Source organism: Scomber japonicus, chromosome 13 (genome assembly GCF_027409825.1).
Source record: "Scomber japonicus isolate fScoJap1 chromosome 13, fScoJap1.pri, whole genome shotgun sequence".
In the NCBI taxonomy this organism is placed as follows: Eukaryota; Metazoa; Chordata; class Actinopteri; order Scombriformes; family Scombridae; genus Scomber; species Scomber japonicus.
Genome location: NC_070590.1, coordinates 21,876,047 through 21,897,257, shown reverse-complemented (window position 1 = coordinate 21,897,257; position 21,211 = coordinate 21,876,047). Strand labels below are relative to the sequence as shown.

Sequence of the window (21,211 nt, the reverse complement as noted above, 5' to 3'; positions counted from 1 at the left end):
AGCCTTTTAGTTCATTACAGAGGATGGCATTGATCCGTACTTGAATTACTTATGGCATATCTTTTAATATCCCCCACATTTTTCACAACACAGCATATATTGAATCAGTCTGTCAGTGATTAACGTGAAGTAAAGAGAACAAGCTGATGCATGAGTGGATCCTCTGTTGCTGTCGTCTTCCACCTCAACCTCAAGACTGACTGCACAGCACATTTACATTTTAATGGCTCAAGCTGCTCAGTGCCCCCTTGCATCAGAGTGAAAGCTCAGTTGAAATCGAGGGTGACTGCTCCTGAATGTCACACTAAGACAAACCAGCTCCCACATAGACAACAACAAAAACCTTGACCTGGTTATAGAACAGTGTGGTTGTAATTTAAATATATTTTTGATTGGATATAACCTAATGTGATACAAACAAAGCCAGTAATACAGATGAACAGAGTCTCTAGGAAAGAATAATATAGCAGTACAGATTCAAGCCTTCCAGGTTATTTTAGTCATTGTGACCTACTGACAGTTTACGTGAACAGAAATTAGGTGAAATTACATATTACCTTTTGATTACAATTTTTTTTTTTAGTCCTGACAAAATATACACAGTGACTGCACTGACATGTCAGTTGATTCCCTTCTTAATTTACCTGACATTTTACGATCTCAAAAAAAAGTCTTATTCCCTTTGATAATATTCTCAGAGATTTCATGTTCATAAAAACGTGATATCTGTTTAATATCCAGATTTAATCTTCTTTAATCTGCTGGTACTTCCTCTCTCACCAAATGTATGAATGCTATTGAGTGGGTGCACATGAAAGTTTATGTAAACAAAATAATACAGAATAAACATAAGCCAATGAAATATTGGGAAGCTTGATAGCTACTGGTGGCACACAAAATAGACCTCTAGTACACAAACACACCTGCTCAGTGTATTCCAGGCATAGTTGAAGTCTTTATTTGTTAAAGGCCAAGAGAAACGTTTCACACACTTTATATGATTTTATAATACAGAGATTTTTTGACAGTTATGTTTGATCTTTAAGCTGCTCTGGTCTTTGGCTTTAGATCCCACTCTGCCAATTACAGTTACCATGCTGCCATCTAGAGGTAAACATCTGTATGACAAGCTATATCCCAATATTGGTCACATCTTTTTCACTATGGGTTTCATTATGTAGTAACATGTATCCTCCAGTCAAGCAGTTGTGATTGTTTTTTTGATATTGCTGAGCTGTTGGTTCTTGTGGTCGGTCAAAACAAAGGTTCTCCTGAGCATATTAAATCTCATCTGTTGCTGTCACTACAATTTGGATGTATGTGTATTTGTGTTTTGGAAAGTTTCCCCTATAAAGCATTTATAAACAATATATAAATGGTTATTACAACACACTATAATGTAGTTCTAAGCAGGTATAAATGTACTGTATTCATCAACAATTACACAATTACTGTATAGCTTATATTAAGACATATTATTACATGTTTTACTATACTGCCATGATCTGTTTATACACTATATATTAACTATTTATATTCTGTTTATAAATGCTTGATATGTAGACTTAATGTATATTTTTCTTCATTTGATTTGTTTTAACCAATAAAAACTCATCAAAAAATATGCAATTTACTCATTAATGAGTTGATGAGGTCACTTCAAAACTATTTATTTTATGATTAATCAGAGGACTATATTTATTTGAAGTTAATTTGGCTTCCTGGTTGTTGGATGCATCAGCTATGATGCTGAAAGAAAGCTTTGTATAGAATATAAAGGATATGGTCTATCTACATCTAACATGAAACAGATGCACTGCAACAATGTGACCCTATGTAATATCGCTTATGTCAAGTAAGAATCTGTTTTATTTAACCCACTGCGCAATTCTAGTGTGTGATTTCTGTATATGATTGGTGGGTTTCACTGAGTTTTGTATCAGGGTCTAGTAATGTTGATGTGTAACAACATTTTGGAACAAAGACAAATGACCAAGTTTCTTTTTATCACTCTGTATAGTGTGACATAAGTTATGCATAGCTGATGTGTCCAAATCTTTATGAAAACATATGTGAAAAATCCTCTGAAGCTGTATGCAGAACCTCACATCAGCTAGGAGACGTCATTGGGTTTTTTTGTTACTTGAAGAGAAACTTTGTAGTGGAGCAGACTGAACACTGAAAGAGTGGAGGGCTGAAAACGTCAGGCATGAAACAAGAGTTAAATGAAAATTCAGTTTCCATAAGTGATCTCTCAGGTTATAGTCAGTCGTGAGGCACTCATATTGGACAGGCATTTTATTTACAAACAACAGACCCATACACACAAAGAAAAGGAAGAAATGACACATTTTCAAAGAATGTTGGGTAATGGGGAGTTAATACAGATCTCAACAAAAAAAAACACCATTTCCCTCAATCTCTAATTGCTACTGGCTTACGGCATCAAAAAGTACTCATAAATCAATGTAATCACCAACGGTCATCAGCAATTTACTTTATAAAAATATCACCATGGTGACCCACAGATTCACAGGTTTGACCGTGGAAATGAAGACATATTTACAGTAATTCACAAGAGGGAAATGGAACAAAACCATTTTGGGAAAAAAATAAATAAAAGGTTGGAGAAAAAGATGAGAAGAGCAGAAAAGGGTCCAAAAGGCAAAGCTTGAGCAATTCTTGCTTTAAGGTCTCTAAATGGACACCTCTTTATCTTTTTCATTTGTCCTGTAAAGACCAGACACACAAATCAGTTAAAAAGGAAATCATAATGGTAGAGGAGGGTAACATGTATGTAGTACAATACAATGTCAAATCAGATATATATGACCTATCTTCAGTTGTGTGTGATTTAACATAAAAAGCTAAATGACCTTTATGAGATTAGATGAAATCTAGTTCTGCTGTATTTTCAATTGTTAGATGATTACACTGATTGGTTATTTTTATTAGTCTCAGTCTTGGGCATTGTAATAAACCCTAAATGAGAAAAATACAACACCCACAATTTATAATAAATATGATAAAACAGAAACAATACATCATATTAGATACAATGTTGGAAATGATGATTTGCGAGGGCAATTAATTACCATTTAAGAAAAATCAAAAGCCCCATCTCTAAAATGTTTACAATTAACTCGAACATTATCACCAGCACACCAGCATTATCTGTACCTTCTTAGCTGGGTCATTTGGAAATAGGGTCAAATACATACATTAACTGCAGTTTCAGTTTTATTTCAGACTACATGTTTTTATTCTATAACTTTTTAACGTATCTGTAGGCAACTTTAATTGTTTCATCAGTATTTTTGGATGAATCACGCAAATGATAAAATGATATATTTATATACCCAAAAATAAGGTGCTAGTGTGTAATGTAATGTTGATGCTGTGACTCAGGAGGTAGAGGGGTCCTGTCGCATGCCAAGGTGAAATACTGAACCCCAAAATTCTCCTGATGGTTGTGCCAGTACCCTGTGTGGTAGCTTGCTAGCATTGTGTGTATGAGTGTGTGTTTAAATTACTGAGTGAGCATCAGAAAACCCTATAAACAAAATATGACCAGTATAAATATGTACTGTATGTATGTGATTACAGTAGATATTACACAGTCACCGTTGCCACACACATACAATTGTTACTGTAGCATGATGGCACATTATCAAGTGTACTAATGTGTTTTCAGGATGACAGAGATACAGGGGGAAAAAAAAACAAAAAAAACAGCTTTTTGTTCTTTACACTTTCAGAACAATATACATCAGTTTTTATACATTTGAGGATTATTTAACTCTGAAATGGCTTCTTTCAAAGCTAATATCTATTATTTTAGGCTTAAACAAAAATGATTTAAATTTCTCGGTATAGGTCACATCTCACCACCAATATTGTGTGTCAAATGCTCACCAAACAGTGATTCTGGGTACTGTAAATAACATCAATGTGGTTTCAAACATCAAGTGGAATAAGAAGAGCATAATGACTGGGTAATTTGCAGGAAAATATGTCTATGAAGCGCTGTTTGGAGTTCTGCAGTGAAACTGGATCAGAATGTGTGGCAGGTTTGGGAGAGGTAGTCAAAAATATACGTCCCAAGTCTCAGGTGACATGTGAGTGATGTGTTCTCAGCATCAGAAGGAGATCTCACCTCATAGTTGTTCTGTATTACAGCCAAAGTGGACGGATTGACAGGGTTTAGTATCTAGAATGAGTCTGCCAGTGCTGAAGGAGTAGAGGGAAAAAGGGGGAGAGGATGCTCCAGTCACAAATGAGACAAGTCCATGAAAAAGATCATTTAAGAGAATACTTACATCCAGATACAGCACACACCATTCACATAGAAGCCTATTTACTATGGTAGATACTTATGTACGGTAATTTACACAACCTGGCAGACAGAATGCAGCCCACTTTGATCCTACAGATATATGAAAGTTATTCATTTGAAATAAGTAGCAGCCGTGAATAATTCATGCTGTTTGAAAAATATAACGCATCAATTCATCAGTAATCTAATTAACATCGTTTTTTGAGTTGACTTTTTGTATGTATGTTTTTAAACTGCATCTCATGCCAAGCAGTGTAGACTAGCAAATTACACTGCTAGTGTAAATGCACACTAGCAGTGTGCATTTACACACTTGATGTGATTGCAGCATGCAACATGACACAATGCAAAAAAAACATGGGTAAGACATGACAAACCACAATGTCAATGATGTTCTAGTATAACATGACTCTCTCTCTCTCTTCCAAGAGGATGAAGTATGGAAATCCAGGATGAAAAATGAGCTGTGACCTCAGAGTACATCAGATGTTGCTTTGTAGCAACATCTTTAGTTAAGAGCACTGTTCTTTCTTTGCTTACAGATGGTTGATATGGTGATGAAAGATGAGGTGGAGGGTGCCCTCTGCTGGTGAAACATGAGATGACGACAGGAGGACGGCCAGATGGGAAAGGATCAGGACAGCACACTGGTGTTCTGTGAGTCCACATCTTGCATGCTCATGACATCTGTACTTACTCCGCTCTCATATATAGGGTTGTCAAAAGCTGACTCTTCTGTCATGTTATCATATGGTGGCGAAGACGTTGGCATTCTGATAGACTTCCCCTGGAGTCTGGTCAAAGAGTAGAGAAACAGAGAACATCATGTAAAGGCTCATGTGATTTCAAAAGTGTAATGTATGAAGTTTAAACTTAACTGCTTACTTTGCAAAGTAGACATAAATCCCAAGGACAACCACTAAGATGATTGCAGTTGGAATGAAAACAGCAAGGGCAATATTGGTTCCCTCCATGCTGTAATCCATATTAACAACTAGAAGAAGAGCACACACAGAAAAATATGAGAAAACACAGAAAAGAAACATTGATTTATTGATGCTGCAATCTTTTTAATACAACTCACCATCCAGCCTGCGTTCGTTCACATATTGAGTTGAGGATGCTACAAAGAAACAAATATGCTTCAGTCATGATTGGCTCATAATTGTGTAAAACAAACAAACAAACAGTACAAATAGCGTTTCCATGTCGTGAGAACTGTGAAATGGGAAGCTTGCTACAGTGTGTAGACATATACCTCGACAAGCAGGGGGAGTGCTGTTCCACTGTGATGGGTGTCCAGGGATGCAGTAGATGGTAGCCCCACCCTGCAGCTCGTAGCCTGGGTGGCAGGAGAAGGTCAGCATCTCTCCTGCTTGGTAGAATGCCTTTTCAGAGCTCTGTACACTGGTGGAGGCAGCACCAGGGTTTCTGCATGGCTCGTACTTTTCAGCTGAAGGGATATATAGTTAGGACAATAGCTCATGTCATAAAAGTAATTCTATGCGTCTTTTTTAACAGTAAATCACTGACAACAGATGCAGACACATAAAGGTTAAGAAAGGTCTTCAAAGATGTATCAAATTAGGACACATACCTTTTTAAGAAACAAGTTTACAAGTATGAATAGGCACATGCATACTGTATGTGTGTGTTTCTGACTTGTGTGACTTACGGACACACTTGGGCAGCCTCTCGTTCCACTTTGGTGTGGCTGAATCTCGGTTGTAGCAGGTGAGGACACTGCTGCCCGATAAGATGTAGCCTTTATTACAGATAAACTGCACTGTCGATCCAACTGAGAAGCGGCTGCCTAGGGTCACTTTACGACTGTGCTCCACATTTCCGGGGTCCTGACATGTCATAACTAGAGCAGCACAAAAACAAATGATGGTGGTCATTCTCAAGTCAGACAGGTGACAAATTAAAGGAAAACCTGAAATTAAGTTTGATGTTATGCCACCATGCTACCAGAACAGCTTCAATGAGCCTTAGCATTGATTCTTCAGTCTCTTAACTCTACTGGAGGGAAAACTATTCCCTCACTTTCTGTTTTGATGATGAAGAATTGGTCCAAAATCTTCCACAAGTTTTCAATTTAGATTTGGTGACTATGAAGGCCATAGCATATGATTCACATCATTTTCATTCTGATCAAACCATTCAGTGACCCCTCATGCCCTTTGGATGGAGGCATCCTGGAAGGGACCACTCCCATCAGGACATAAATGTTTAATCATAGCATAAAGATGATCACTCCAACAATTTTGTATTTATTTGCAGTGACCCTTCACTCTTAAGGAAAAATGGACCCAAACCATGCCAGCAAAATGCCCTCTACAGCATAACAGAGCCCCCGGACCCTCTCACTGTAGGGGTCAAACATTCAGACTTGTACCAGTTTTTCCTTCAATTTGTCTGTCATCTGTACATTTTTAACAAACAAACAGACAAGCTCTCTGTGATAAATGGACAGGTACATTCATATACAGCTGTATTGTAATGATCTGTTTAAACACCACACAGGATAATTACACTCTATTCACACTAATACCTAAATGGGCCTGTTAACATGTACTTTACAAAACTCAACAGAAAAGGTAAGCACACTTACTGAGAAAGATTTTAAGTACTGCTGTCATGGAGGGTCATAAGTACTATGTGAAATACTACTGAGTGCATAGTTTGAGAGTCATAAGTTGACGGACACTACAGGTCTTAAGGGCTTGATGCCAATCAAAATATGACCCACCTTTGTATTACTGATTACTATGAATTTGCTGCTATTTTTTCTTTTCCCTGTATATTATCAGCCTCCATCCCACACCAGTGTGTTTTAACACAGCATTTAGTGTATTTTTTAAACTGTTTTTTTTGTGCAGTTTGCTTCCTTTTTGATTATATGTCATTGATCTGAAAACTGGCGACCCACATAACACATGCTGATACACTTATCCAATCAGAATTTTATTAAATGATCTACTCTGTGTTCCCGGTGACATTTTAAAAGTACAGTATATACATGAGGTCTTCCTCTCACTTGAGATAATACCAGCTGTGTGCTTCCTCACCTTCCTCACATCTTGGCACATCGCCACTCCAAGTGAGATCCCACTGGCACATGAGGATCTCGGAGCCTACCAGCTCATATCCAGGGTAGCACTGGTAGGTGATGACGGTGCCGTGGATGAGGTCAGGGTGGGATGTGCTCTTCCAGCCGTTGGTAATCTCTGGCAGCTCAGAGCAGGTGTCGTTCCTCGGCACCTCTGTTGGTGTTGGATGTTGGAGCCGTTGGTGGTGCGTTGTGTGGGTAGGAAAGGAGTGGGAAATGGAAAATTAATAATTACAGAGATGAAGAAGCAGCAGATACAGGGAATACAGAAATACTTAAATGTTAAATTCTCTTGTATGATGCATATTTGATTTTCATTTTTTGGTACAGGACCTAGATTGTAAAGGGAGATATGATGAGAAAACAACATGTAACAACCTCCTCTGTTGGGAGTACAACTGCAAAATGTTCTGCTCTGTGTACTAAACAGCAGTGGTTTGGGGAGATAAATGTAAATAGAGGCCTGTGATGTTTGCTGGGAGGAACGCAGCATGTGGTTTGGCACCAGTCAATCTCTGCCTCCCTAACTGCAGCATACATGGCCAGAACACAAAGCAGTGAGCAAAACCAGCTGATGTTGAAGTGTACCCTATTATTCTGTTTCTGTGTTTGTTGTTATCAAATCCGGTGCACCTGGGACAAGCCAGAAGACATATAGGCAGAGGCACAGCAAGAGAAGGTGACAAAGAGACAGAAAGACTTTTTTTCTAATTGATTACCTGCTGGCGTCTAGGTATGAGTTACATTTTATATTCCATGTTTGTTACCATTTATGTATTGTAGCTTGGTTTCTTGCTTGTCCTGTAGAGGGAATGTTTCACTAAAACAGCAGCACATATGGAATTCTATAAAACTATACACTGAAATTTACCAGAGATGAAAATTAAGTTGCTGTATTAGTTTTTAAATAATTTAAATCAATGCAAAATAAATAATTAAAGGGATTAAGAAAAAACACAGTCTTACCAAAGAAGTGGACCACAAAGCCATTATTGTAGCCATAGATGTTAGTGGCAGGATCTGACTGAAACTGAATGGTGACATCAGCCATGGATGTATACAGCTTGAAGTGTGACCGTGTGCCACTGTATTGGCCCAGGATGTTGGCTGTCAGGTCATCACCATCGTAAAATGTCAGGATGTCGTTTTTACCCACATGGAGTCTGGGAGGAACATAACAACAACAAAAAAACAGTTTAATTCTACAATAATGATGATATGAATGAAACTTAAAGCTATACAGATTACCCTATAGTGGTGGTTATACAGTGCTTTGCTCAGAGCCTAAACAGTTAAGTGACCCGCATCTTCTGATGAAAGCAAAAGCTGATGACATATGGGAATGTCAACAGTACGAAGAAAATTTAAATTCTGTTTATATCGGATAGATCGAATGTGAAGTAAACACTAAATAATTCAAGATTTATGTCTCTTCGCCCCACACATTGATCTCATGAATATGTAGTAAAGTGTATCTGCAAATATGAGAAAAATAAGCAGAGGAATAATGTAAAGAAATCATCAGTTTTCACAAATAATCCTTTAAGGTACTTAGACCTACATAAAAAAAAGAACCAATACAGTGCATGTCTACTGGGATTACAGAAAAATATTAAGGTTGAAAGGTCTCTAAAAGAGAATAAAATCCAATAAAAAATCTAATGTTGCATAGGACATTATAATTCAGTTTATATAAAATTAAATACATTGTAAGGCAGCCAACACAGTTTGACAGAAACCCTGCTGTCACTGATTAATGTAAGAATGCATTAACCTTTTTCCATTTGGAAATGCATATGTCCTTGCCCTCCTTATAGAGCATCAGTAAAGCTTGACATTTATTCATGCTCAGGGGATGGAGAATGGTAAAAAGTTCCCTGCTGATATAATAAGCAGGGGAAACTAGTTTTTAATGGGGCTTTAGGCAGGTTTTAAAATAGCTGTACAGATTGGCTTTATGATTGTTTTGTGTTAATATTCACAAGCTGTGTACAGTTATAGTAATAGCAACAGTAATAGTAGTACCACGCTATACTTCAACACATTATCATGCTTTTGTAGCAATGAATTACCTGCCCACGAGTGCATGATCAAGCAACCTATTAAGTTTAAAAAATAATTTTGGGTAAACCAGTGTCTGCAAATTACATCAACGCCTTAAAATCCTATTTCCGGCTCCTCACAGCTGTAGGTGTATTCAAACCCCCTTGTCTTAAATAATCGTCATCATAACAATAATAACAGTCATTTTTCTGTATTTGTACTTCTTTGCCATTTTGCACAAAATATTCGTGTTGTCATCCTTCTAGTATCAAGCTGTGATCTTTTCAGAGATAAACGCTTCTGTTTGCTCATAGTTGATGTCAAACTTAAGAACAAGTCAAAATATTTAACCAATACATTTTTGATCAGAGACAATTTGCCATTTCCAGATGAAAGAACAGGATGCACATGCACTCCCAGCAGTGTCGCAGGTAAACCGAAAAAAAGGAAGACGGAGCCGTGCACACTCTTAACACTGGTGCAATCCTTATATTTTTAGTTTTCAAGTCAAAATATGAGCACATGTTGTCTTGATTAGGATGGAAAGAAAAACACACATCACCTGAGAGACATACAGGGTAAAGAGCAGGTGATTGAAATAAATGAGGTCATAGGGCATGACAATCAACATGATAGAACCATGGATAGAACATGATCAACATGATAGAAACAGCCTGGACAGAGAGGTTATATTTTCACAAAAGCCTTCCAGCATCTATAATACTGTATGTCCTCATTCTAGTAACCAACTAACACATAATAGAAAATGAGAGTAAAAAAATGACCAAAATGACCAAGAAATTGTGCACACATTTAAATGAAGCTAAAATTCTGCACCCAACCATGAATTGTGGAGAGAATCTTTGTAAATATCGTTATGTAAAAAAATTAATAGAAATGTACAGTTCACAGCAAGCTGAAAAAAGACAAGACTATTATTGTCCTTGTAGTTAATTTATTTCAGTTGGCTATGAAGCCATAAAGGAAAAAGAAAGCATCATAGAGTCTCATGTCAAATTAAACTTTTTATATATTTCTACTTTATGATTTTAGTCTCTGATTTTTCTATTTTGAGTTTGTCAGTTCCTAAAATATAGACAGGAAAGTCTTTCTTCATTATAAATGACCTCCTTATGAAGTCTATTTTCATATTCAGTTGATTGTCCTTTGAGCTCACTGATTTCAATCACCTGCCACCTGACACACTACATATGTCCTTGAGCTTGAGGTTTTTTTTTAACTCAAAAAAGGCAAAATGTGCTGAAACACGGGTTCACAGACATAATAATGAAGTATTTGCCTTGCATTGGAGTTGATTTTGCAGCTCTCTCTTCTCTTTCTCCAGCATTCTCTGGTTGCCCCTCAGAGCTCTTTAGATTAGACTCCTAAACCTGACATTTGAATAGGCACAGAGACCAACTAAATATGTTTAATTTGTTGGAACAAACATAGTAGTAGGATCACATTATCTGTGATTGAGAGAGTTGAATGATAATAGAAGCACTCAAATGAACCACTACCACCACAGAATTTCCTTTTTTCCTTCAATATGACCTCTTCATAGAAATAAGGACTCATCAGGATGCTCACATTTCAGTTTTATTCACTAAATTGGGAACACAACATATTATTTTATTTATGGGGTTGTCTTTTTGAATATATAGTTAACTATGTATATATCCACAAGATGCATACTCATGGAGCACTAGTCTAGGCTTAAAACCACTCATAGAAGGAATGATTTTCTAACAAAAGACATGACCAGAATGAATGGGTTCCACTCTCTGCTTGTGCAGTGTGCTGCTGGTGGAATATGGACAAAACTAAATTTCAGCCTCTCCAGAAAAACACAAATAATAGATGCCAGCTGCATGAATGAGAGTGAAATGAGGTGCAGAGTGACAAGGTACTCCCTCCCTGTTAGTTGGACAGCTATAGGGACAATTTATACCTCCATATTCCCTAACAATCAGCGGCTGTGAATAGAAGTGACAGGAATGACAACACCAATTTTCCATTTCCAAACCGCCATGAGAACACTGTTGCATATAGAAGTAAGGACTCCTAAAACCACATTTGTTAAACTGTTAGTGCTTACATTGCATAGTCTATACGTATTTGTGTAACTCATTATTTGACATATACTCCATGGATAAGACTCACACTGATACACACTATGTGGCTGTATAGAATGATGGACAAAGGACTTCTTGTTATGAGCAGTAGGACTAGCAGGTATCTGGACCGCAGATTTGGACAAACTGAGGCTCATCTTATTCAGTCTTGTCACGATGAAACAGTGGCCATCAGTGGAGACTATCGAGAGACACAGCAGCCAAATTGTTTGAATCTTTTTCTATCTCCACATCTCACACCTCACCTCTATTCAAGCTCTATCCTCCACCTGCTGCCCATGTCAACAAGGCTTTCCACCTTATCGTTGCACTGTATTTCACCTTATCTCCTCCCATAGGCCTAGTGCATTCAGACTACCCTAGAAGGAGTGATATGGATCTGTCAGTCGGCAATCTTGCTGTGTGATTACCTCCAGCCTGCATTTCACCAAACCCACACAAAAACACAGCACTGTTCTGTTTTCCTTCATACTTTGCAGGTTTTCTCTAAAGGGCAATAGTGGGACCTGCTCATATTGCTTGCTTATGTCTTCTATGACGCATGAAAATGTCTTTTTCGTCTGAGTTCTTTTATAATCTTTCCATAAATAAAAGCAGCTCTCAGCACTCTGTCTGATGTCCACCTTAAAACTGACATTACAAGGGAGATGCTCTTAGCAAAAATGTCCATCTGCAATAGCTATTTTACAAGTGACAACACCACATTGGCTCCAGCTCAAGAATTTTAGTGTGATGGTAGAAAAGATGCAAGGCCAACACTGCAGCCATATCCGAAAACAGCAGATTTATAGTCGACAGCATTAGCAAATCACACGCTTCCCCACTTGACATGCTGTCACCTCTCCTCCTGTCTGGATTCCTAAATAGTCTCCCAAGTCTCTCTAACTCATCAAGAATTCTGCAGGCAACCTTGGTTTTAAATTTTCCCGCTGACCCCTCTCTATTCGCTCCACTGTCTGCTTGAAGTGTATTCAAAACCCTGGTGACAACACGGAAGAAAGCCAAACGAACAGTGCCTTAAGTCCAGACTTACACAGTACTCTGTGGTGAGTCACGACAGGCCGCTCAGCTGCCATCTCTGCAGCAAACTGGCAGTCGCTCCACCCAAATGTCATCCCACCTGGCTCCTTTTTTTAATGGTTTGCCCTCCAGTCATTTCCTGTCGTGTGTTGCAAACGGATAACTACTGTTCTAAAGAATACTTTGACTGCTGCACTGCTTGTTTTATCCTTGAAAACAAATATATTTAAATGAACCTTTCTGTGACATCCACTTCATGTTGCTAAGTGTCTAATATAAGTATGTTTTGGCAGGTAGTCAGACAATCAAACAAGCAGCTCAGCAGTGATGGCTAAGGGTTCAAGTCGGGAATATGATTTACTGGAAAGGATGACAAATACAAAAAAACCTTTCAGTCAGTTTATACATAAAAGGCTGCACTTGTATAGAGATGTATAATTTATTTGTATAGAGATATATAATTTAATTAAATAACTAACTTGAGCCGTCATGGCTTTGGTGGGTGTGCAAAGTTCAATGGGTCTTTTTGAAAAAGGAAAACTCCTTCGCATAGTAATGGCACCAGCTCGATTTTTTTTTGTAGCTGAGGGAATGACAGCTGTGTTTTGTACTACACTCTAGGCACTTTGTCACCAGTAGTGCCATTCTGACCTGTCAAGTCAAAAAGAAACCGGCAAATATCTAGTAACTCAACAGAATGGAAACTGCTTTCAATGGAATGGAAATAGCTTTCAGTGTCAAGCTTTCATACGGCAACCTTCTACATCTTCTTATACACACATTGGCATATGAATTTTTTCCGCTCAGTGAAAAATGTCTTATCTGTTCAAATAAAAATAACCATTTAGTGTCCAGGCAGCCACATACTCTAAAAGCAGGCTTGCTGATAGCATGTAGTGCCCAGAGTCTCCACAAGAGGACTCTATAAACCTAGCATGTCTGCTCAAAAGAGCCTTAGCAGTTTACAGTGTTTAACAGATGTTCTTACCATGTTACATTGTGAAACATGTTTATAGATACAGTACACTCTGAATGCTAAGTTACATATGTATGCTGTGTTCAACAGGTGGGGATATCAGCTGTAACCTTGTGTCTCCATCTCTTGCTCGAACTATGCTCCATGCTAATTAGCAAAGAGCCAGCCCTCCTGTTTGGCCTAAATTAATTAATCAGTCCTCATTATGCACACTGCTCTTCTGTAATTGCCAGCACAGGCACAGTGATGAATGATAATATAGAAAACATTCTCATTAATGTGGAAAAGTGTGTGCCCACCTTTTTTATAATGAGACAGCACTCATCCACAAAAGCTTCAAAAATGCACTTCAAAATGCAGAACAGGTACACACAAATAAACACACTTTCACATGTTGACCAAGCCTTTAGGAACGCTTTTCTCAAGATGACCAGACTAGACGTGAGGGTAATGATGGTGTCTGCGGGGATCAGACGAGGTGTGGGTTTCTTCTGCCATGAAGGCCATGCATGATCAACCTTGAGATAAACTAAAGCTGGCCACACAAACATTAATTTACACCGAGTGGCCTCGTGTGGCTGGGATTAAAACAAATTTAAGGCTGGCACAATTTAAAAGAGATCTCAGAATGAAAATCACTTTACCTCAAATCAAACTTGTTTACTTCTGCATGAAGAAAAAAAAATCCCCTCTGATCTTTTTACCCTAGGTGCACTGGTTGACTTTCAACATCAGACATTAATCACTGAGTCTTAATCTTCATCTAAAGAACAGGGAGGCAAGCAGGGTCACACAAACCCCATGTGTGGCTCTCAGACACTGCGTATTATTGGTATCCTCAGATGCCATTATTTCCTTTTGATCTGTGAGTCATATTTGAGTGATGGCTCATATCTCATTCCCTGTAAGCCGCAGAGATAAATGTTTCGTGGTCGTGCAACAGCATAGAAAACTGAGCCAGAACAGAAACCATACACCCGTCCACCAAACCCTCTGACTCTGTGCAACAGTCAAGCCTACTGAGCTGTAAGAGAATCCCTGTTCCTATTTCGTTCTCAATCAGTATACTTTAGACTTAATTCAGCAACATTTAACGATCCCCTCCAGACAAATTTTTGAGATATATAAAATTAGCTCGGCTTATGATAATAAAGTCTGCCTGTTTTTTGACAAAAAGTCCAATTATCCTTAAAATTACAAATCCACTTTATCCCTTATTGAAAAATCCAGAATCTATGAATATGTTTATTTAAAGTTTAAACTCTGGACACAAGATGTATCCAACTTTAGTGAAAAATCAGTTTTCAGTACTGGAGGCTTCAAGTTTCTACATGACACTTGTCTAAGTTGCATACTGGACGACAAGTAGCTTCCAAACTAGATGTGATGTCACAAATCCTACTCGTAGGCACACTCAGGTTTCAGGTGTGCTCAGAGAAACATTCAGCAGATGGATGTGAGAACAGTCTTTTAGTGTCAAACTCTACTCATGCATTATTCTTCACAGTGAAGCAGTAATCCTAACCCTAATCCAGCTGAGGTAACAATAGTCACAACACATTTTTGAGTGGATGCAGAGACTTAAAATAACAAAAACAAGAGAAACCATATGTTAAAACATTCATTCTGTGCTCATTGGTGGAGTTACGAGAAAAATATATTTTCCTCTCTGTTGTTTAGTAACCCAAACGTGAAGTTGTATGATGCAGTTGAGATGTGCATAGTTAAACCTTGCAATTTTGTCAAACTGTTCTGACATGAATTATGTATATGGAAAATCGAACCTAGAATGGAAGGGTGCAAATGCCTGCATGAATAAATGACCAGAATGACCAATAGCGCTAACAATAGCCTCTGCTTGAGATTGTCAATGACTGTATTTTTTACCACCTCAGGCTGCTTTCCTGCTGGTTTAATTTTAACCTCTCTGCGCCCTCTTGTGTGCAAGTGCTTTAGGCGATAGTACAAATCACTTATGCTGTATTTTTAATGCTCTCTATAGGATGCATGTGAAAATGTTGTGGGAATCACTCAGACCAGGCAAACAAACAATTCTGTCTAAGATAAGCAGAAAAATATGTGGATTCTAATGCATGCACTTAAAAAAAATAGTGTAACATGAAGGTAAAAATGTGATGTGATATACATGTCATTTAAGAGCAATAACTCTGACGAGAAAGCAGGTGTGAGTGTGGCGGATTCATATAAGAGTATCGGTAAAGTAGAAACAGAGCGCGCCTGTATTTGTGCGTGCGTGTTTATTTTGACATCTATGTGCATGTGTTTTAAATGTGTGTTGAATTACAGTTGGGAAGGCTGGATAAGTGGCTCAGAGTATTTCACTGCCAGAGCATATTCATTTCAAAGCCAACTCTGAGACACACACCAGGGAAGTGGGAGCAGGGAGGCTTACTGGCTAATCTGGTCAGAGAGCGAGCTGGAAGCAACACAGAATTCTTAATGTAGAGGATAAAAAAAAAAAAAATCTAATTAGTGACAGCAACCAGAGAAACATTTCCCCATGTCCAGTGAGAGTGCATGTGTTGTGTGTCTGGAGATGCAGTGCTTTAAATCTTGAAGTCAATCTGACCTCCTCTTTGACCTCCTCTGTGTGATTCCTAGTCTAACACCTGGGTGCAGTCTCTTACACTTGGATATCAAGCATGATCCTCTTGTCCTCTTCCACATGGATGCCCCAGATGCAGTCCTGCCCCTTGTCGTAGGCCTCAGGCCAATTAGGAGACAACACAACACCGGCAGAGTCTGTGATCTCCCCGCTGCACACAGCTGCAACATACACAGACACCCCAGGCTAAGAAATAGGCATTGTAACTGAAACAGAATCAATGTAACATGTACATTTAAAAAAACACATTCAAATAATACAATTTACACAATGTGCATGTATACTGTGTGTTGACACATGAACTATTGGAGCCACAGTGAAGCTTAATGCTTAAAAAAAATGAAATCAAGTGTGTAGCTCCTTGAACCTTGTGAAACTGCATACTACCACTGAACCATGTGGTGACCATGACCCAAAGGAGCAGAAGTTACATTTTCTCATATCTAGCTTTAGTTGAGAGCTTTTCAATTTTGCTGTGTGGCAAAATGGCCATGCAGTCAACAAAGACAGAAAGGATAAGATCAGCATGTCACGTGTGGGGAGACTGTAAGAGAAGAGCTTAGGGGTAAACTGTTATTTAGTGTGGTGCGTAGTCTATGTGATGTGACAGTGTTCAGTTCAGGCTAATTATTATATGCATGTAATCCTAGGCACTTCTAAAATCTTCCTTTCAAGTGCACATATTAAAATTAGAAATTGTTACAATTTTAAGAGAAACATTATCAAAGATCAGAGCAAGGCAGCTTAAGAAGAAATAGTTAACTGCCAGTGGTCCTCTATATTTGAATAAAATACTTCACAAGCTCCTGCAATGATCAAGCATAGAATGAAAGTCTTGGGTCGTCAGGTCAGTCATATCTGCTCCAAGTTTTTCTCCAGTGGAGAGTACATTTTTAAAAAGACTTAATGTCTCAGAATTACTCGAGCAAATGAAATCAGTTGACTCACCCCTACAGGCTGGCTCTGTCTCATTCCACTGTGGGTTTTGTGCATCCACACACTCAATCACTACGGAGCCTTGCTCCAGCGTGTAGCCCGGGTCACATGAGAATTCAACTACTGCACCCACATTGTAGGTGGAGTCACTGCTGCTGAAGTTGCCGTACTTCACAAATGGCTCGTAGCACATCCCTTTTGCAAAAGCTGAGGACACAAAAAATGCACAGCGTCATGCATAAGTGATGAGATGCAGTATACTGTTTTATGTTTGCAAACTGTGCAATCTGCATAATAAACCTGCCTTCATATCTAATGGCTGCGCCAGTGGAGGTCATTGTCCCATCTGTAGTGAACTCTACAAACAAGTAACGACCAGTGCTGAGCACACCCTCATTGGGCAAATACTCCACCTCGTAGGAGTCATAAACAGGGGGAGAGTCTATGTTGTTGCCGTTCTTAATCAGCAGCCTAAAAACACAGAGAGAGAGAAAAAAGGACGATAGATTAAAAAGAGATCTAAGTGAGAGGTAAGAGAAGCGTAAAAAAGACGTTGCAAGCTATCTGACAGCTGCTCACTGTTCCGATGGTGGCTATAATAACATGGGATAACAGTCTCCACCACTCAGTAATGAGGTGAATGGCCATGTGTGACGATAGCCATGTGGATCAGTAGTTACTGAAGAAAAATCTAATGCAATTGCTGTTTCATACCACTCACCTCTGTAGTCAATTCATTCGCATGATAGAGCACTGTTAAAATGATAAAAAGGTCCTTTCAAATTCATCCGTCTCTCCCTAAAGATTTGGATTATTTAAAGCCTTTGAGGGTTTTAATGCTCTATCCACAGGCATACTGTAATTCATGAGTTTAAAGCTCGGTCCCATCTATTAGCTGAATACACACAAAAATTCATATACTCTATCTTCCTGTGCTCTAAATATATATTTAATGTTGTGGTTGATTGCCACCTGTCATCATCCTCTGCCAGAGCAACCTTCTCAAAGTGAATGTGAAGCCTTTGGCCTTCAGGCGCCTCCAGGACCCAGTGGCATGTCAGATTGTTGCTGTAGTTGCCAGGAAATCCAGGAGAGACGATCCGGCCATAGGTGGCATTTTTTATCATTCCTCCACAGGATGCTATATGGGAGTGAGAGAAAAGAGGGAAAGGAGACAAAGAGTTAGAGGGTAAGACTAGATGAGAAAAGTAACAAGACTTAAAGTCCCTGTCTGAGCATAGATTGCATCAGTATCCAGTGGACTGTGGCAACACTGGGCAGCTCACCTAGGTCTAAGAGCGTGTGACTGTGTGTGATGGACTTGTAAAGGGAACAGCAAAACAGCAGCAGTAACATTATCAGTTCAGAGCAGCTGCAGGCAGGAATGGAGAAAGGCTGGGACTGGCAGATGAGCGTTTACCAGCAGGAGAAGGATAGTCATGCAGCCTAGTTCTAATTAAGGCAGCCAGGTCCAATGGTCTTGGTTTGCCCTTTCTCTAAAGAATACCTCCCTGTGCTGCTAATCACATGCAAACACACTCATTTGGCCTCAGTGTTCAACTAATCAACACGATGGGAGACAACCCAGTGAAAGCTTTCGTTAATCAAATTCACTTGTCTTATAAAGGAAAAGGGGTGAACAGGCCATACAATATACCTCTGCTAATATGAACTTTAAACATGACTCCTGTTATTCTAAATAATCTGAAAACAATTTAAAACATGCATTTGCAAAACATTTAAACAAATTTAGTTTAAAAAATTAACAAATTTGCCCCCAGTTACTGCTAACGGTTGCAACAAGGTAAGTGAGAACAAAACCTTTTTAACAGGTAGCCACCATCCCAATTAACCTAAAGGTATAAGGAGACCTACAGTATAAGTGAGATTTGGTTTGTGTAATTACATTTGGAGCTGTTTCGTTGTTGCAGTTGAGGAAGGGGCTACCTCGCTGCCTTGAACCGCCTCTAGTGTTAATGAACAAACGTGTCTGGCAAAGAACCAATTTCCTCTTACCCACACATCGAGGCTCCTTTCCACTCCAGTAAGGTGTGGTTGCATTGCGACAGGTGAGCATTTTGAGACCCTGTAACCTGTAGCCAGTGAAACATTGGAAAAAGGCTTCTCCACCTGCGTGCAGATGCGTAACGGAAACCTCTCCACCGGCAGGCTCTTTTGGGAACGCACAGCTCAGCACAAAGGCTAGAGAGACGGGGAAAAGCAGAGGAGTTAGTTTAATTTATCGCAGTATAATGTGCTATTTTTGGCATCTGTGGCTGGTAACTAGCCAAAATATCTACTGAAATGCATTATAATAATGCTCAGTGACTTACCTTGAGGAAGACTAATGTGCTAATTAGGTTGTGTTAATCTAATGTCAGAAGAATATATTTAAATGGATTATTGCTGCTATAGTATGCTCAATGAGCAACCTGTGATGCTCAAGATGTTACATAGTAGTGATAATTTAAAAAGTGACAGCATGTTAATGCTATGCTGTAAATGCAATTACACCCAAACGTAGTTAATGAATTTACAAATTATTGACTCTGTAATCAAAGTGCAAATATGTATATAAAACATAAGTATTCAAAGTGCACGTTTGACCTTATGATGAAACACTCAAGCAGACCTGTTGTGTCATTTCATTTTGAACACAATTTTAAATATTTGTGAACCAGTCTGAGGACTCAGAGTAAAATAGACAACCTCAAGTTTCTAGATAAATAATATATCTGCACTCAATGTTTCATTTGACTGCATAATCAAGTCATGGGGAAAAAAGATGTCAATTTCTGGCCAAAACAAATAGTCAACAATGTTAACTGGCACCACAACATACGCATCTGTGTCCTGCATCGTGTACTGTATGTCCCCTTCTGCTTTGTTGCATTGTTGACTATGTTGTCGCTCCTCCAACCCACTGTTGAGCACCTTGTCAACATTTAGATATCAACAGGGAAATAAAAATATGAATGTTGCCATTATTTGTGCAAAGAAGATGGTTACAATGTTAAGCTCTGTCTTTGCCTTCCTGTTTTTCTTATACACACATTAATGTCCTGGTGACTTATCCTAACCTTAACCATGGCCACTACCTGCCTAACCCTTAACATAACCCTAATCATACTTTAACTTTGAAAACCAAGTCTTCACCCTAACATTATTGTATATTAAGGGGATTTGCTTTTTGTCCTCATATAGGAGGCAGGTTTATGTTCCCACAACATGAGGAGTAACGGGTCCACACAATTAGATATGCTTTATAATCAACCTTCGACTTTATTTCTAAACACTTCAGCGCTTAATTAATTTCAGTTTACCAGTATGCAAATGTACAGAGACATATATTCAGCAGTGCTGTGTGGTCCAGTGCAAATACTTCGAGAAGTGATGTTGCTGATCAGTTGAACAGTGTATTGGGCACGCAGTGTGATAGCTGGAAGAGGAATTGACTCTGTAGTGTTTGTCAGAGAGTCGTGATTCCAGCAGGGTAAGATCAATGTTCTTGGACTTGCTTTGCATTGTTGTCCTGTCCCTGTTTTTAAATAAATGGTGTAAGATGCGATGATGCTCACATGGATAATGGAGGGAGCAAACCAAGTCTGTAATGGAAGCTATTAAACAACCTTCTCTTCCCATCTAATAACCACACTGTTCTACCTCATTAGTGTAGGCACTTTAATGATTAGACTAAAACTTTTTAAACTTCTGGCGATGTGTATACAACAGAACAAGCAACATAATTGGACACAGTATGGCTTGTTTTATAATCAAGGCGTTATTGTGCAGCCACAAAATTACAAAATCCTTTTAAAAGCTGCACCTTGACTCAAACTATGCAAGTTGCATGTCATGTTTCAGCTTAATGGACTGTATGCAAAGACCAAATAAGAGCTAATAGAAGGAGAAAACAACAAAGCAAAGGGCATACTGGAGGACCTGTCAGCGTCAAAATTATATTTGCAGTCTTAAAAGCAATTATGATAATAATCAGGCATGGTCCATGTAGTGTAAACACCTTAAT

General features: G+C 38.7%; 1 protein-coding gene across 1 annotated transcript in view; it reads right to left on the bottom strand.

The window, feature by feature from the left end:
* Window positions 1-4,544: 4,544 nt before the first annotated feature.
* Window positions 4,545-21,211, bottom strand: part of LOC128371451 (seizure protein 6 homolog) — an 82,804-nt gene continuing 66,137 nt past the window's right edge. The window contains exons 5-16 of the mRNA XM_053331778.1: window positions 19,201-19,386; window positions 18,157-18,325; window positions 17,489-17,655; window positions 17,197-17,391; window positions 16,271-16,409; window positions 8,415-8,611; window positions 7,408-7,602; window positions 6,012-6,203; window positions 5,595-5,789; window positions 5,421-5,459; window positions 5,222-5,330; window positions 4,545-5,130 (exon numbers count right to left, since the gene is read on the bottom strand). Of these exons, the coding sequence (XP_053187753.1) occupies window positions 4,971-5,130; window positions 5,222-5,330; window positions 5,421-5,459; window positions 5,595-5,789; window positions 6,012-6,203; window positions 7,408-7,602; window positions 8,415-8,611; window positions 16,271-16,409; window positions 17,197-17,391; window positions 17,489-17,655; window positions 18,157-18,325; window positions 19,201-19,386 (1,943 nt within the window). The 3' untranslated portion in view covers window positions 4,545-4,970. The remainder of the gene's footprint in view (window positions 5,131-5,221; window positions 5,331-5,420; window positions 5,460-5,594; window positions 5,790-6,011; window positions 6,204-7,407; window positions 7,603-8,414; window positions 8,612-16,270; window positions 16,410-17,196; window positions 17,392-17,488; window positions 17,656-18,156; window positions 18,326-19,200; window positions 19,387-21,211) is intronic.